At 36.8% G+C, this 18,987-nt stretch overlaps 1 protein-coding gene across 1 annotated transcript in view; it reads right to left on the bottom strand.

Moving 5' to 3' along the window:
- Positions 1-18,987, bottom strand: part of GABRA3 (gamma-aminobutyric acid type A receptor subunit alpha3) — a 369,246-nt gene that overhangs the window by 32,346 nt on the left and 317,913 nt on the right. The window contains exon 10 of the mRNA XM_081809297.1: positions 10,081-10,233. Within this exon, the coding sequence (XP_081665423.1) occupies positions 10,081-10,233 (153 nt within the window). The remainder of the gene's footprint in view (positions 1-10,080; positions 10,234-18,987) is intronic.

The raw sequence follows: 18,987 nt of genomic DNA, 5'->3' as shown, positions 1-18,987 counted from the left end.
CCTGGCCAGACTTATCAAAAAGAAAAGAGAAAGGACCCAAATAAAATCATGAATGAAAGTGGAGAGATCACAACCAACCCCAAAGAAATACAATCAATTGTAAGAACATATTATGAGCAACTCTATGCCAGCAAATTAGATAACCTGGAAGAGATGGATGCATTCCTAGAGATGTATCAACTACCAAAACTGAACCAGGAAGAAACAGAAAACCTGAACAAACCTATAACCACTAAGGAAATTAAAGCAGTAATCAAAAATCTCCCAACAAACAAAACCCCAGGGCCAAATGGCTTCCCAGGGGAATTCTACCAAACATTTCAAGAAGAATTAATACCTATTCTTCTGAAACTGTTCCAAAAAATAGAAATGGAAGGAAAACTTCGAAACTCGTTTTATGAGGCCACCGTTACCTTGATCCCCAAACCAGACAAAGACCCAATCAAAAAGGAGAATTACAGACCAATATCCTTGATGAACATGGATGCAAAAATTCTCACCAAAATACTAGCCAATAGGGTCCAACAGTACATTAAAAGGATTATTCACCACGACCAAGTGGGATTTATCCCTGGGCTGCAAGGTTGGTTCAACATCCACAAATCAATCAATGTGATACAACACATTAACAAAAGAAAGAACAAGAACCATATGATCCTCTCAATAGATGCAGAAAAAGCATTTGACAAAGTACAGCATCCTTTCTTGATCAAAACTCTTCAGAGTATAGGGATCGAGGGTACATACCTCAATATCTTAAAAGCCATCTCTGAAAAACCCACAGCAAATATCATTCTCAATGGGGAAAAACTGAGACCTTTCCCTCTAACGTCAGGAACACGGCAGGGATGTCCACTAACACCATGACTATTCAACATAGTACTAGAAGTCCTAGCCATAGCAATCAGACAACAAAAAGAAATAAAAGGCATCCAAATCGGGAAAGAAGTCAAACTCTCACTGTTTGCAGGTGATATGATACTTTATGTGGAAAACCCAAAAGACTCCACCCCAAAACTGCTAGAACTCATAAAGGAATTCATAAAGTGTCAGGATATAAAAATCAATGCACAGAAGTCAGTGGCATTCCTATACACCAACAACAAGACAGAAGAAAGAGAAATTAAGGAGTCGATCCCATTTACAATTGCACCCAAAACCATAAGATACCTAGGAATAAATCTAACCAAAGAGGCAAAGGATCTGTACTCAGAAAACTATAAAATATTCATGAAGGGAATTGAGGAAGACACAAAGAAATGGAAAAACGTTCCCTGCTCTTGGATTGGAAGAACAAATATTGTGAAGATGTCAATGCTACCTAGAGCAAGCTACACATTTAATGCAATCCCTATGAAAGTACCATCCACTTTTTTCAAAGAAATGGAACAAATAATCCTAAAAATTGTATGGAAACAGAAAAGACCCCGAATAGCCAGAGGAATGTTGAAAAAGAAAAGTAAAGCTGGTGGCATCACAATTCCGGACTTCAAGCTCTATTACAAAGCTGTCATCATAAAGACAGTATGGTACTAGCACAAAAACAGACACATAGATCAATGGAACAGAAGAGAGAGCCCAGGAATGGACCCTCAACTCTATGGTCAACTAATCTTTGACAGAGCAGGAAAAAATGTCCAATGGAAAAAAAGACAGCCTCTTTAAGAAATGGTGTTGGGAAAATTGGACAGCCACATGCAGAAGAATGAAACTGGACCATTTCCTTACACCACACACAAAAATAGACTCAAAATGGTTGAAAGACCTAAATGTGAGACAGGAGTCCATCGACATCCTAGAGGAGAACACAGGCAGCAACCTCTTTGACCTCAGCCGCAGCAACTTCTTCCTGGAAACCCATTGCCAAAGGCAAGGGAAGCAAGGGCAAAAATGAACTATTGGGACTTCATCAAGATAAAAAGTTTTTGCACAGCAAAGGAAATACTCAACAAAACCGAAAGACAACTGACAGAATGGGAGAAGATATTTGCAAATGACATATCAGATAAAGGGCTAGTATCCAAAATATATGAAGAACTTATCAAACTCAACTCCCAAAGAACAAATAATCCAATCAAGAAATGGGCAGAAGACATGAACAGACATTTTTCCAAAGAAGACATCCAAATGGCCAACAGACACATGAAAAAGTGCTCAACAGTGCTCGGCATCAGGGAAATCTAAATCAAAACGTCAATGAGATACCACCTCACACCAGTCAGAATGGCTAAAATTAACAAGTCAGGAAACGACAGATGTTGGCAGTGATGCGGAGAAAGGGGAATCTTCCTACACTGTTGGTGGGAATGCAAGCTGGTGCAGCCACTCTGGAAAACATTTTGGAGGCTCCTCAAAAAGTTGAAAATAGAGGCACCATACGACCCAGCAATTGCACTACTGGGTATTTACCCCAAAGATAAAAATGTAGGGATCCAAAGGGGTACGTGCACCCCGATGTTTATAGCAGGAATGTCCACAATAGCCAAACTATGGGAAGAGCCAAGGTGTCCATCAATAGATGAATGGATAAAGAAGAGGTGGTATATATATACAATGGAATATTATGCAGCCATCAAAAGGAATGAAATCTTGCCATTTGTAACGATGTGGGTGGAACTGGAGGGTATTATGCTGAGCGAAATAAGTCAATCAGAGGAGACATGTATCATATGATCTCACTGATATGAGGAATTCTTAATCTCAGGAAACAAACTGAGGGTTGCTAGAGTGGTGGGGGGTTGCAGGCATGGGGTGGATGGGTGATAGTCATTGGGGAGGGTATGTGCTATGGTGAGCGCTGTGAATTGTGTAAGACTGTTGAATCAGAGACATGTACCTCTGAAACAAATAATACATTATATGTTAAAAAAAAAAAAAAGAAGATCGTACGAAGCAAAAAATGAAGGGAGGGGAAATTGGAGGGGGAGACGAACCATGAGAGACTATGGACTCTGAGAAATAAACTGAGGGTTCTAGAGGGGAGGGGGGGTGGGGGAATGGGTTAGCCTGGTGATGGGTATTAAAGAGGGCATGTACTGAATGGAGAACTGGGTGTTATATGCGAACAATGAATCATGGAACCCTACATCAAAAACTTATGATGTAATGTGTGGTGATTAACATAACATAATAAAATTTTAAAAATGTAAAAAAAAAAGAAGAGGGTGCTTGAAGTAATGAGCACTGGGTGTTGTATGCAACTGATGAATCAGTGAAATCTACCTCTGAAACTAATAATACAGTATATGTTAATTAAATTCAATTTAAATACAAATATTAAAAAAAGAAAAGGAGAAAGGGCCTCTTAACTCTACCCAGAGAGTCAGCTGTGTGTGCTGTAGCCTCTTAGGTTTCTTTAATATCTTGGTCCCTCATGTTCCTTACTTATACATTTGCTATGTAAATGAAAATTCAGACTGGAATAGTCAGTAGAATTTCAACAGAAAGATCCTAAGGAAGCACCTTTGTAGAAACTATATAGTTATCAAAGCTGATTAGCAAATCAAATTTTAAGCCTTGTCAGGAATCAGCCACTTAGCTAGTACCTATTAAAAAACTATCTGAATTTGTAGCCTGGGAAGTTTTGGGACTGAACCCAAGGCTCAGTAATCCTCTCAGGAGTGATTCATGGGAGAAACAAGCTACCTCATTTATGGTTATTAACAAATGCAATTGTCTATCCTGTCACAGTCATAACAGTGTGCCAGTGGATGAATGGAAAGAACTCCACAGCAACCTAAGTGTTTCTATATCATAACTCAGTAGAATTTTTTTAGAATTCTAGCCTCTAGAGCTTAATTAGAACAGTCATTTTGTGAAGAGCTCTTAGCTAGTCATCTGGTAGGACCCTCAATCAAGAATTTACACTTTATGGATTGACCATGAGGTTTGGCATTTTAAGAGATGCAGTTCTACCACCCAGTACTTTGTACTTTTTTTCAAGACTTTTTTAGAAAGTATTTTGTGACGGGGCGCCTGGGCGGCTCAGTTGGTTAAGCGACTGCCTTCGGCTCAGGTCATGATCCTGGAGTCCTGGGATCGAGTCCCGCATCGGGCTCCCTGCTCGGCAGGGAGTCTGCTTCTCCCTCTGACCCTCCTCCCTCTCATGCTCTCTGTATCTCATTCTCTCTGTCTCAAATAAATAAATTCTTTAAAAAAAAAAAAAAAGAAAGAAAGTATTTTGTGACTGCCCCAAACTCGCTTCCTTTGAGCACTTCTAAAAGTCTAAGGACACTTCTTTGATAACATGTCTGTCTGTACTACCAAAGCAGGAGCTGCTTGAGAATAGGGATCATGAGTAATCTGTCTCTATCCCCTCAATCCAGAATATAATACCTGGCACAGTGTAAGCCTCTAGTACATGTGTGATGAGTGAAACTGCTCTGCCCAGCCTGCAACCCATGTAACACTGCAATACATGTGTTCCCATCAGAGTGAAGAATGCACTTTTCTTAGAGTAACTATATTGTTATCATTATATTAGTTCTTATTCTCTTTTCTCCAACATTAACAACTGTCTCTTCTGTGCCATACAGAGTTAGGTCCTAGGGATACAAAAATCAAAACATTTCACACCACAGCCTTCAAAATGAGCACTCATTTTCCCTAGGAGACAATTAGAATTAATTATACTTCATGTACCTGGTGAACTAAGGTGCCACCACAAAGGGAAAGCTTTTTATTAATTCACTATCAGTCAGGCTTAATCCTGTTCCAAAAAGTACATTACTGAATATGACCCAGTCACCCATTTCTTCTTACAACCCCTTTCTCCCAAACTCTTTTAACTCTCCAACTCTGCTGCTCTTTGACCAGCAGATTCACATATATTCTCAACCTCTTCTTCAAATGCACATCTTTCAATCTTAACTAAAATCTGATGCTCATACTGAGTGCACTAGTTTCTGTTCTCAAACATGGTTAATCATTCAGAATCAAGAACTCAAGAGATAGAGGTACATATTTTCCTTGACCTCTAGTATTCCTTCGACCATTACACTACCATAGTCTTATGGTAATCTGTGCTTCTGTGAGATTTCTGCCATTTGGTAATACCCCTCTTCACCCTTTCTAATAGGTATTGTCTATAGAATACTTCCATCAACCCAAAGATTCCTTTGTGACCATTCCATCCCCTCCTTGGTCCCAGGTAACCACTCCTCTGGTTTCTTTCAGTATGGTTAGATCTTTTTCCCCCTAGAGTTTCATACATATCATATAGTATTTACTCATTAGTGTTTGGCTTTCTTCACTCAGCATAGTATTCTTTAGGCTCATTCATGTTGTTGCATCTATCTTCAGTTTATTTGTGTAAATTTCAGAGTAGCATTCCACTGCATTGATATAACATAATTTGTTTATCCATTCACCTATTAATGGACATCTGGACTATTTCCAATGTTCAACTATTATGAATAAAGCTGCTGGGAAGATTTACATGTAAGTCTTTGTATGAGCATGTTTTCATTTTTCTTAGTAAACCTAGGGATGGAACTACATGATTATATTATAAGCATATGTTTAACTATAGGAGACTGCCAGTTTTCTATACCATTTAACATTCCCATTAGATGTATGAGTTTCAGTCAGCATGAACCTTTGACTTATGAAAATTAAATATTAATTGGTACCTTTACACATTTCCCTGACAATGAAAGTCCTTAGAACATTTTTTCTCCATCTCAACTTATATACACTACATTATGGTCTAGTCTTTTACTCTAAATATATTGTATGCCCAGTAAGCTGTTATTATTTTATACATCAATAGTCATTTAACATACCCCATATATTTATTATTTTCACTTTTAAAATGCATCTTAATCCTTCCTTCTGGGATAATTTTCCTTTTGCTTGAAGAACTCCCTTCAATGAGGGTTTGATGAAAATGAATTTTTAGTTTTATTTTTTTTGTCTGAAAGGGTCTTTATTGTTTCTGTTGAAGTCAGGGTAGTCTATTATTACTTTAAAGACAATGCACTTTTTTTCTAGGATAATTTAAAGATTTTTCTTTTTGTTTTTTATTTGTTTCCAAAAATTTCACTCTAATGTGTCTCTGTCTTGTCTTTTAATTTATCTGAATTGGGTTCATAGAGCTTTTTGTAATTGTGCCTTTTTGTCCTTTATCAGGCTTGGACAGGAATCAGCCACTGTTTCTTCAAAAATTGCTTCTATAGCATTCTCTCAGTTTTCTTCTAGGATTCCAATTACTTCTGTGTTAGACCTTTTCAATAAATCATATATAGTTTCTCTTCTGCATTTTACACATTTTTGTCTTTCTGGGCCTCATTCTAACTATTTTCTTTCAGTTCATGGGTTTTTCCTTCAATTGTATCTAAACCACTGAGTTTTTATCTATATATTCAAGTTTTAGGATTTCCAGTGTGCTTGCTCTCTCATGTGCTCTTTTTCTCTACATAAATACACTGTCTATATGAGAGAATTATCATGTTAGTTTCACCTACTTAAACATGTTCATCATAGCAATATCTGGAGTTTTAGTAGGTATTTTTTAATTGGGTTATAAATTATATACAATAAAAAATAGTTTGGTTGTACATTTGAAATTGCTTGGGCAAATGTACACAGTTGTATAACTACTACCCCAATGAAGATATAGAATATTCTACCAAACCAACAAATGCCCAAGTGCCCTTGTACCCATTTTCAGTCAATCCATCACCCCAGAGGAAAGCACTGCTTTGGTTTCTAACACTGTAGCTTCGTTTTGCCTGTCTTAGAATTTCCTATAAATGAAATCATATATTATGTACTATTTTGGGTCTGGCTTCTTAATTTGACATAATTTTTGAGATTCACTTATACTGTTATGTGACTCAATAGTTGTCAATGCACTGTATGAATATCTGATTGAACATGCCACAATATAAACACCCGTTCACTTGTTGATATACATCTGGATATTTTCCAGTTTGGGATTTTATGAATAAAGCTATTATGACCATTCTTGTATAAGTCTTTTATATATGTATAAGCCTTTTATATATATTTTCATTTCACTTGGGTATGAAGTGAAATACCTAGATTTTTGGATAAATGTATTAACTTTCTAAGAAATAGCCAAACTGTTTTTCCTAAGTGGTTGTACCATTTTAAATCCTCACCAGCAGTGTATGGGAATTCCAATTGCTCCTCAACCTCACAAATATTTGGAATTGTCAGTCTTTTTCATTTTAGCCATTCTAGTGTTTATAAAGTGATGTCTCCATGTAGTTTTAATTTGTACTTTCCTGATATAAAATGATGCTAAATATCTTTTCATGTTCTTATGGGGCATTTACATATATTCTCAGTAAATGTCTGTTCATGTATTTTTCCAATTTTTAAAATTAGATTCTTTGTATTTTCATCATTGAATTTAAGGATCTCTTTATATTTTTCAAACAAATGCCTTGTTGATCTGTATATATATAAAATATATTCTTCCAGTCTATGGCTTGCTTTTTAATTCTCTTAATGTTATTCTTTGGGGAGTGGTAATTTTTAATTTTGATTAAGTCAAATTTATTTTTTTATTCTTCACTTAATTTTTTGTATACTAAGAAATTTCCACCTTCCAAAGGTCACAAAGACATTGTCCTATATTTAGTTCTAAGAGCATGACATTTTTAGCTTCTATATTTAAGCCTATGATCAATCTCAAATTAATTCTCTGCAATGCCATTCTCTGTCATAAATCAAGTTGTCATATATGTGGGTCTACTTTTACTTTCTCTATAGTGTTTTTCTTTCCCTTATGCCTATAACACACTCTTAATTTCTATAGCTTTTTAATTATTTTTGACATCTTGTGGGGCAAGCCTCTTCACTTCGTTCTTTTTTAAAAAGATTTACTTATTTATTTTAGAGCAAGAGAGTGCATACAAGCGGGGGAGGAGGAGAGAATCTCCAGCAGACTCCCTGTTGAGTGTGGAGCCCAACACGGGGCTCGATCTCACGACCCTGAGCCAAAATCAAGAGTCAGACCCTTAACAGACTGAGCCACCCAGGCACCCCCCACTTTGTTCTTATTTAGGAGGGTATTGGCTATTCTTGGCTCTTTGTTCTTTTATAAAAATTCTGCAATCACTTTTTAAATTAATGTTTTATGTTGGAGGTTCTTACATCAATGCAGTAAGTGTAACTATGAATTCTAAACTCATGTGAGGCCAAGTTTAAATTAAAAAATAAATTCTTAACGAATCCTATATTTTACACAGAGCCCAGGCCAAAACAGACATTATTCCTTATTGTCTCCCTGCACTGATTACTGTATTTTTTTAGTGCTCTTTCTAGGGCATAACCCTTCAATGGTATTGGATTTATGGGATGAATCCTTGTATTCATTTCCTATGGTTTATGTAAAAAATTACCACAAATTTAGTGACTTAAAACAACACAAATATTTTTTCTTACACTCTTGAAGGCCAGAAGTCTGGCAGTTTTATGGGCCCCTTCCTCCTCGTTCAAAGCCAACAGTATAGCATCTTCAAATCTCTCCAGCTTCCTTTATCACACTGCCTTTTGCTCTGTAGTCAAATATCTTTCTGCCTCCCTCTTATAAGGACACTTGTGATTATATTTAGGGCCCAACCAGATAATCCAGGATAATCTCTCCATCTCAAGATCCTTAATTTAGTGCACATCTGCAATGTCCCTTTTGCCATATAGGGTAACATTCACAGGTTCCAGAGATTAGGACATGGATATATTTGGGGGCCATTATTTAGTCTACCACAGCCCTAGTTCTTTCTAATCCTAAACTTCACTCAGGCTCAAAGCCTTTCTTATGTAACCTTAAAACTCAAAATCTTATTTATCAAAACTAGTAGTCCATTTTCCACCTATAACAGTATCAGTTCATGTGATTAACTCTAATTTTTAGTTCCCTCTTCCATTTGGGCCCCTGAGTATTTCCTTTAATTTATCAGCTCAGATATTTAAAAAGAATGTTTTCTATGTTTTATCTAGCTTTTCTAGGAGTTTGTAGAAGAGAGTATGTAGTTTGTTATATTTCTAAATATTGTTGACTCCTACATAGATTCTGTTCCCTCTACTTCACTAGAACTGTTCAAGATCACTAACAACCAAGCATATCACCATACTCAACAGTTTTTATCTGCATCTTACCTAAAAACACAGAATTTACACCAAAGAATTATTCCCTGCTTCTTGGAACACTCTCCTCTTGACTTCCATGATATCACACCCTTCTAGTTTTTTTTTTTTTTCTTTTTTCCCTCTTTACAGGTTACTCTTGTTCTCTATGCTGTGGTCTCTTCTACCTGACCTAAAATGCTGCTGCTTCTTAAAAAACACCATTTACTATTTAACTACACAGTATAGCTTCAGGATATTGGTAGGAAATATTGGCCTTCTGTGTGGGTACTCAGCATATCCATGTGTATGCCTCACAGACACCACTGCCATGGAGGCAGTTTAGTAGACTAAAAAGAGTATTTTTCTTCTAAAAATTTTTACAGTGGGGGAAACAGGCAGAAAATATTCTCTATGTTTTAAGTCTCCCAGGAAGAAATGCTAATGATGTACAAATCTCTTTTTAGACACCAGTAACTTTCTATTAAAGAAAATTTCCCTGATTGTAGGTACTATTGAAAAATCCTTCAAACTTTGTGTAGCCTTTACTGATAATTTGTACTTTCAAAAAAGCTAGAGGAGAAATAGCAATGTCAGATGCTTATACAAAAAAAAAAAAAAGGATCATAAAAAGCCCCCAATCCACTTCTCTGTTGTCAACTTAGTTTCCCACTTGTCACCTTCTCCAGCTCTGCCCACTAATTTCCTCTTTTTCACTGAAGGCTCAGTCCCTCCCCAGTTCCTGAAGCAAACCTGACTGAGAGAGGAAGCATTTTAGTAACCTTACTACTCCAACACTCTTCTATTCCCACTTTTTTTTTTTTAAAGAATTCAGTTGCTTGAAACACCAGGATCTGATGACTCAATTACTAATGCTGGGCCCAGGCATTGCTCCCATCCACTTTCCTTATCCCTACTCTGACAGTCAATCATAAAACTTTGCCAATGCCTTCATCTGCTCATTCTCCATAAAACAACACTCACCAAAGACCGTACGGGCAGGGACAGACTCTCTGTTGAGCCAGAAAGACACTTGTGACAGAATGACAGTCATGATACATGGCAAGTAGGTCTGGATCACAAAATAGCCAATTTTTCGCTTGAGATGGAAGTGGGTTGTCATGACGACATATTCTCCTGGAAAGAGAGTAAAATTAGGCAATATATAGCTGAGTAAACATTGTTAAATCAAGGTGGGCCCCAATTCAGTTCACCAAGTTCTTTAACCTTATACTCAAAACAAGACATTCCAGCACCTCCCAAGTTCACATAACCAGATCTCCTTAATAATCATGAAGTAGTGCATTTTTATGCAAAAATATATGCCAACACTGTACCAACACAGCTTGCTCAGAGCAATTCTGACACAGATTCATTCAAATAAATCAGTGTCTTAAATAAAAATAAATAACAGTCTCTTCTACAGCATTTGCTATGTGACTGGCACTCTTGTAGCACTTTAACATTTAACATCTTAAAATACTTAATGTTTATAACAATGTTATAAAGTAGATACTATTGTTATCCTCATTTTATGGTCCAGTAAACTGAGGCAAAGAGAAATTGAGCAATTATATAAGGCTATCCAGCTACTAAGCAGTGGAGCCTGAATTCAAGACCATATGGGTCAGTTCCACAGTTTATGCTTTTTAACCACAATGCTCTGCTGTTTGAATGGACTTAGAGTTAGAACCAAAAGTTCATATAGCAGAATGTGGGCTGGCCTATAACACCCCACTCCAAAACAAGAGTGAACACTTATTGAGCTCTTACTATATGCCAAACAACTTTGAGTGTTTTGTCTCTGCCCTTCCTCTCTCTCTCTCAAATAAATAAAAAAATTAAAAAAAATATCTTCTGCCTAGGCTTCCTACTTATTATAGGTTGAATTGTGTCTCCCAGAAAGATATGGTGAAGTCCTAACCCTGAGTACTTCAGAATGTAATCTTCTTTAGAAAAAAGGTTGTTGCAAGTATAATTAGTTAAGATGAGGTCATACTGGAGTAGGATGGTCCTTAATCCCCTATGACTGATGTTTGTATAAAAAGAAGACAGATACACACAGGGAGATATATGATCATGTGGAATATTTAATATATAAAATATATGATAAATATTCATAAATTAGTTATATTTTGTAGATCTGAAAGACAATGCAAGTGGACTTTTCAAAAACTTATCAAATCAAGCATTCGTTTTAAATAACTGAATATATTTTTTTCCATCTTCTTTTCTAGCCTTCTCTCTTTCAATTTCTTTCTTCCTATCCCATTTCCAAAGAAGCAAAGAGCATGCCTAAGATGAGCAGATGGTGAAATAGGACATCCCTGGCTCCAGTATCCCATCACAAATATATGGATTAGCAACTATTTACAGACAATAATACTTTTGTGAAAATCCCAGAACCAGGGATTAAAACTAAAACACCTTCTTTGAGCACAAAATCCAAGAGAAGCCACATTAGAAAGGTCAGAGAAGTGGCTTCACTGCACCACCTACTTCCCTCCCCCAGGCCAGCCCAATGTAGCACCTAGAGGGTTCCTCTGGGTCTATGGTTTCTCTAGTGGGAAAAGGAGAGCCTAAGGCAGATACACAGTTTCCCCCAGCATTCCAGAGCATTCCTCCAGAGGCCTACTTCTGCCTTGCCTCACGGGGAATACTGGGAGAATCAACAGGGCTAGACCATTTGGGGTCAACTAGGAACAAAGAAGGGGGAGTGGTGAAACTTCCAGCCACCTGTGCTTGGATCTTGGCAGTGATACCAGGTCCCTGCTAGCAAACTCGCCTGATCAGAGTTTAGCCAGCAGCCTGTCCCCACCTGTACAGGAAACCCAACCTCTCAAAGCAGCCTGTAGCTCTGGCTAACAGATAAGTACAGGCAGAGGTACTGCCCAACAGCAGAGTTTGGACCAACAGCACAACTCCAGCAGAGGCCTTACCCAATGGTTGTAGTCTAGACAAAAGGATCATACCCCTTGGTGTCCTGGTGCCCTCACCCACCAAAATGGTGACCTCCCCAGATCTAAAGCACCCTGGCTGTCTTGCCTGGGGGTCATGGTGACCCCCAACTACCAAAATGGAGACCTCCATGGGTCAAAACCTCTGGCTGCACGGCTGAGAGGGAGATGGGAGGTCGTGGCACTCCAACCACCAAAATGGTGACTTCCAGGAGTTGAAACAGGCCCATTGTAATACCTGAGGATCCCTGCCCCCAAGCTGTAGAGCATGCTAGGGTTAACCTGTGTTTCAAAACAGTGTGGCACCCAACTGCTGCAAGTAGCTCGTCCCCCATACAACAGAGGCCCCCTGTGGCCCTGCTGAACAGTGGAGCATAGACCACTGAATCATGAATAGAAAATCTAAATGGATCAATATAGTGCAAGGAGATATAATCAGTAATTAGCACCTCCCAACAAAGAAAATCCCAGGACAAAATGGCTTCATGGGTAACCAAACATTTAAAGAAGAATAAATGCCAGTCCTCCTTTAAACTCTTCCAAAAAACTGAAAAGGAGAAAATGCTTCCAAACTCATTTTAGAAGGCTAGCATTGCCCTGACACCAAAATCAAATAAAGACTTAGAATTAAAGAAAATTACAATCGACTCTTAAATAATGCTGGGGTTAGTGGCACCAAAGCCCCACATAATGGAAAATCTGCCTATAACTTCTGACTCCCCCAAAACTTAACTACTAATAACCTACTGTTGACCAGAAGCCTTACCAATAACAGTGGATTAACACATATTTTGTACGTTATAAGTATCATATACTGTATTCTTACAATAAAGTTAGGAAAATAAAATGTTGTTAAGAAAATCATAAGGAAGAGAAAATACATTTATAGTACTGTATTTATTGATAGTGTAAGTTTACCTCATCTATTTATAAGACAAACCATATGTTAGAGCCTACATCAATATTGTCTTACATGATACAAAATACTATAAATGCTATACATGCTACTGACACTACACATCAAAAATGAAAATATGTGAAAAAGGAATATTTATTTACAAGTATAACAATTCATACATTGATATCAAAGAAGCAGCAATATGATTGCTTTATGGTAGCCTAGTATAATCAATATAATTGCTTCATGGTGGCTTAGCCCATATACTCATGAATGAATTGTCATAAAATTTTTATGGCATACAGTATTACAGTCATATTCATAATATGGTATTGGAAACATTGTTACTTAAAAAAAAACACTTGCCTGTGATGATAGGCTAATATGCATTGTCTCCAATTAGAAGAGAGAATTACTGTATGGTAATGTAATTCTTTGAAAGCAAAGTTATAAAACAGAAAACGCAACTTTTACATCAACATGGATGGGACTAGAGGAGATTATGCTAAGTGAAATAAGTCAAGCAGAGAAAGTCAATTATCATATGGTTTCACTTATTTGTGGAACATAAGGAATAGCATGGAGGACATTAGGAGAAGGAAGGGAAAAATGAGGGGGGGGAATTGGAGGGAGAGATGAACCATGAGAGACTATGGACTCTGAGAAACAAACAGGGTTTTAGAGGGGAGGGGGGGAGGGGGATTGGTTAGCCCGGTGATGGGTATTAAGGAGGGCACGTACTGCATGGAGCACTGGGTGTTATACGAAAACAATGGATCAAGGATCACCACATCAAAAACTAATGATGTATTGTATGGTGACTAACATAACATAATAAAAAAAAAAAAGAAAAAAATAAAGTATATATAGGCAATGGAAGAAAACCAGAAAACTAACACATTATTAATTTTATATTAAATACCACTCACTTTATGCCTATGTAAGGATCAGCTATCCACTTCCATACAAGTCTTACACATGATGTTCTTCATAATGAATATTTATGTGATGATGATGACACAAAAATGTCTCATACAATTCCTGCTGTACAGTTATTAGAAAAAAAAACAAAAGATATTCACATGAGGACAAAAACACACAACAGATAATAAGTTTATTAACTGTATGCCATGATGATTATTTACTATTCATTAAGTGGAACTGAATCATTGTAAAGGTCTTCATCCTCCTTGTCTTCTGGTTTAGTAGGCGGAGGAGGAGAAGGAGGAATTGGTCTTGCTGTCTCAGGGGTGGCAGAGATAGAAGTAGTGGAGGAGATGGAAGGGGAGGTAGGAGAGGCAGGCACACTCAGGGTAACTTTACAGAAATACATTGTAATGTCTGTCTGATTTGTTTTTCTCATTTCTCCAAAAATGTTCCTATATGGTACCAATCCTTCTTCCACCATTTGCTTTAATTTCAATGCCCATATCATAGAAGGGTCCATGTCATAAAAAATGTCAAAAGCAGTCTTAAATAATTGGAATCCTTACATGTTGTCTAATGTCAATTTGTTTTCTGGCACTACTTCTAAATCTTCTTCCTCATTGGCACTGCTTCAGAAGCATTCATCTCCATCAAGTTGTCTTCTGTTAATTCCTCAGATGTGGTGTCTATTAGCTCTTGAATTTCTCCAAGATTGATATCTTGAAATCTTTCAATCCCCACTTTTTTTTGCCATATCACAATCTCTTTCATTATTTCTTTAGTTCTGTCATAAATCATGTGAAGTCAGGCACAACATCTGGACACAGTTTTCTCCAGCAGGAATTCATTGTTTCAGACTTGATGGCTTTCATGGCTTGTTCTGTAACAACGATGGCATCTTCAGTGTTATAATCCTTCCAGATTTTCATGTTGTTCTCTATATTGGGGTTCTCCTGCATAGAGTTGATGATCTTTTACATAGAGTGCCATGTACAATGAGACTTAAAGGTCCTTGTGATCTCCTGATGCAGAGGCTGAATTAGAGGTGTTGTGTTTGGGGACAAGTAGACCACTTCAATATTTTTGGTGTTGAACTTATGGGTTTCTGGGTGGCCAGGTGCATTGCCCAATATCAAAAGAACTTTAAAAGGCAGTCCCTTGCTAACAAGGTACTTCCTGACCTCAGGGACAAAGCACTGATGGAACCAATCCAGAAAAAGTGTTTCCATTGTCCAGGCCTTCTTGTTGTACAACAAAAATATTGGCAACTGGTGTTTATCTTTTCCCTTCAAGGTTGGAGGGTTAGTAGCTTTATAGATAAGAGCAGTCCTGATCATTAACCTGACTACATTTACACAAAACAGTAGAGTGAGTGTGTCCTTCCCTTCCTTAAGTCCCGGTATTCGCTTCTCTTCCTTACTAATAAATGTCTTTTGTAGCATTTTTTTCCCAGCATAGGGCACTTTTGTCTGCATTAGAAACCTGCTCAGACAGATATCTTTTTTCCTTAGTGATTTTTTAATGGTGTCTGGGAACTCAGCTGCCTCTTGGTTGGCAAAAGCTGTTTTTCCTGTTATTTTGACATTTTTAAAGCCAAAACTCTTTTTAAAATTATCAAACCATTCTTTGCTGGCATTAAGTTCCCCAACTTTAGACCTTCCTTTTACTTTAAATTGTTATGTAATGACTTCATTTTTTCTTGAATCATATTAGAATCTATAGATATGCCTTTCTTTTTTTTAATTTTATTATGTTAGTCACCATACAATACATCATTAGTTTTTGATGTAGTGATCCACGATCCATTGTTTTCGTATAACACCCAGTTCTCCATGTAGTACGTGCCCTCCTTAATACCCATCACTGGGCTTTCTTTCTTTTTTTTTTTTTTTAAGATTTTATTTATTTATTTGAGAGAGAGAGAATGAGAGACAGAGAGCATGAGAGGGAGGAGGGTCAGAGGGAGAAGCAGACTCCCTGCTGAGCAGGGAGCCCGACGCGGGGCTCGATCCTGGGACTCCAGGATCATGACCTGAGCTGAAGGCAGCCACTTAACCAACTGAGCCACCCAGGTGCCCCATCACTGGGCTTTCTTATAGCAATCCTGCACCTGCATAAAAGCCGCATTTTCAATGAGAAAAAGGTAATTTCACAAAAAGTACAAGGTTTTTGTACCTACAGATGTGGTTGCAGTGATAACTTTGTGAATTTCCTTTTCTTTTTTTATAATCGTCCTTATGCTGGATTTATTTACCTTCAAACGGTGGGAAACTTCAGCTGTAGACCTCAATCTATGGTACATATCAAGCAATTAAACTTTTTCTTGTAATATCATGACTTTTCTCTGCTTCTTGGGAGCACTCCCAGAATCACTATGGTACTTTGTATTGTTTCCATGGTGTTGAATTCAAGTTTCTTGGTATTGAACTTAACATGATGAAAAATATGCAAGAACCATGAGAGATCACTTTTTACTGTGATACACAATTTACTGGAGAGATGAACTGCTCACAGGGAGATGATTAGCATCACATAGTGTTTTAAGTGGATACTCACAACACTTGATCTCACTGCAATAGCAACAGGAGGCGGCTAAAATTCTTAATGTAGTACAATATATACTGTGGTTCATTTTATGCAGTTATGATTTAACACTGCATCTTGACATTTGTTTACATTTTTCTCAGCTGTGAATGGTGCCATGGGCCATCTGTGTATGTGCATAATTTTTGATAAATTTTAACTTTTTATAATAGATTTGTGTATATTTTATGGTAGTGAATAATAAGATAGACTAATATCTACATATATTTTTTCATTCATGACATATCAAACTTATCCTAATTTTTTTTTATATTTCTAGGCTATGTGGTTTATCTGTGAGTTTCCTCAAATTGTTACAAATTTCCAAACATTTTTCCAATATATTGGAATCCACATATAAGTAGAATCATGTAGTTCAAACTTGTTGTTCAAAGGTCAACTGTACAGGCCAATATCCCTGAAGAATACAGGCACAGAAATTCTCAACAAATACTGACAAGCCAAATTCAACAGCACTTTAAAAGAATCAAACACCATGATCAAGTGGGATTTATCCCTGGGATGCAAGAATGGTTTAACATTCGCAATTCAAAAAATGTGGTATATCACATTAATAGAATGAAAGAAAAAAAAACAAATGATCATTTCAATAGATGCAGGAAAAAGAATTTAACAAAATTAAACATCCATTCATGATAAAAACTCTTAACAAATTGGGAATAGAAGAAATATACCTCAACATAAAAAAGTCCATATATGACAAGCTCACAACTAACATTGTACTCAATGGTGGGTTGAAAGCTTTTTCTCTAAGATCAGGAAGAAGACATAAGTGTCCACATTCACCACTCCTTTTCAAGATAATACTGAAAGTCCTTGCTGGAGCAATCAGGTAAGAAAAAGAAATAAAAGGCATCAGAATTGGAAGGGAAGAAGTAAAATTGTCTCTATTTGCAGATGACATAATTTTATATATATATAACCCTAAAGATTACACCAAAAAAACAAAACAAAACCCTGTTAGAACTAATCAACAAATTCAGGAAAATTGCAGGATACAAAATTAACATACAAAATTAGTAGTGTTTCTTTTTTTAATTTCTTTTTTATTTTTTAATATTTTATTTATTTATTTGAGAGGCAGTGAGCAAGTGAGAGAGAGAGAGAGCACAAGCAGGGGGAAGGGCAGAGAGAAAGCAGACTCCCCGCTGAGCATGGAGCCCAACGAGGGGCTCCATCCCAGGACTCCAGGATCATGACCTGAGCCAAAGGCAGACACTTAACTGACTAAGCCACCCAGGCTGCCCCAGTAGTGTTTCTATATACTAACAACAAAGTACCTGAGAAAGAAATTAAGAAAACAATTCCATTTATAATAGTATCAAAAATAATAAAATACTTAGGAATAAATTTAACCAAGGAGATGAAAGATCTGTATACTGAAAACCATAAGACATTGATGAAAGAAATTGAAGACACAAATAAAAGATATCCTGTGTTCATAAATTAGAAGAACTGATATTGCAAAAATGCCCATATTACCCAAAGTGATATACAGTCAATGCAATAACCATCAAAATTCCAATAGCATTTTTCACAGAAATAGGGAAAACAACCTAGAATGCATATTGAACTACAAAAGACTCTGAATAGCCAAAGCAATTTTAAGAAACATAAAGATGGAGACATCACACTTCCTGATCCAATCACAAAGCTATAGTAATCAAAACTATGGTACTGGCATAAAAACAGACACATAGATCAATGGAACATAATAAAGTACTCAGAAATAAATTCATGTATATATAGTCAACTAATATTTGACAAGGATGCTAAGAATACAGAATGGGAAAAGAATAGTTTTTTTCAATAAATGGTGGTGGGAAAACTGGATATCCACATGCAAAAGAATGAAATTTGATCCCTATCTTGCAAATTAACTCAAAATGAATTAAATACTTAATGTAAGACCTGATACCAAAAGCACAGGCAACAAAAGCTAAAAAAAAAAAACAAATGGGACTGCATCAAACTAAAAAGCATGTTTATAGCAAAGGAGACAATTAATAAAAAGAAAAGACAACCTACAGAATGGTAAAAAATGTTTGCAAACCATATGTCTGATACAGATTATACTCCAAAATATATAAAGAACTCCTACAACTCAATAGCAAAAAAACCCAAAAACAATCCAATTAAAAATGGGCCAAGGACCTGAATGGATTTTTTCTGAAGACATACAAATGGCCAACAGGTACATGAAAATATGCTCAATATTACTAATCATCAGGGAAATGCAAATCAAAGCCACAATGAGATATCACCTCACACCTAATAGAATGGTTACCATAAAAAAGACAAGAGATAACAAGTGTTGGAAAGGATGTGGAGTAAAGGGAACCTTTGTGCACTATTGGTGGGATATAAATTGGCACAGCTACTATGGAAACTAGTATGAAGGTTTCTCAAAAAATTAAAAATAGAGGGGGGCGGAGCAAGATGGCGGAGGAGTAGGAGACCTGGATTTCGTCTCCTCTCAGGAATTCATCTGGATAGGGATCAAAC

Source organism: Leptonychotes weddellii, chromosome X (assembly GCF_054177405.1).
Source record: "Leptonychotes weddellii isolate Sample4059 chromosome X, ASM5417740v2, whole genome shotgun sequence".
Taxonomy (NCBI): domain Eukaryota; kingdom Metazoa; phylum Chordata; class Mammalia; order Carnivora; family Phocidae; genus Leptonychotes; species Leptonychotes weddellii.
The sequence above is the reverse complement of the archived record's forward strand: the minus strand, read 5'-3'. Positions and strand labels throughout refer to the sequence as shown.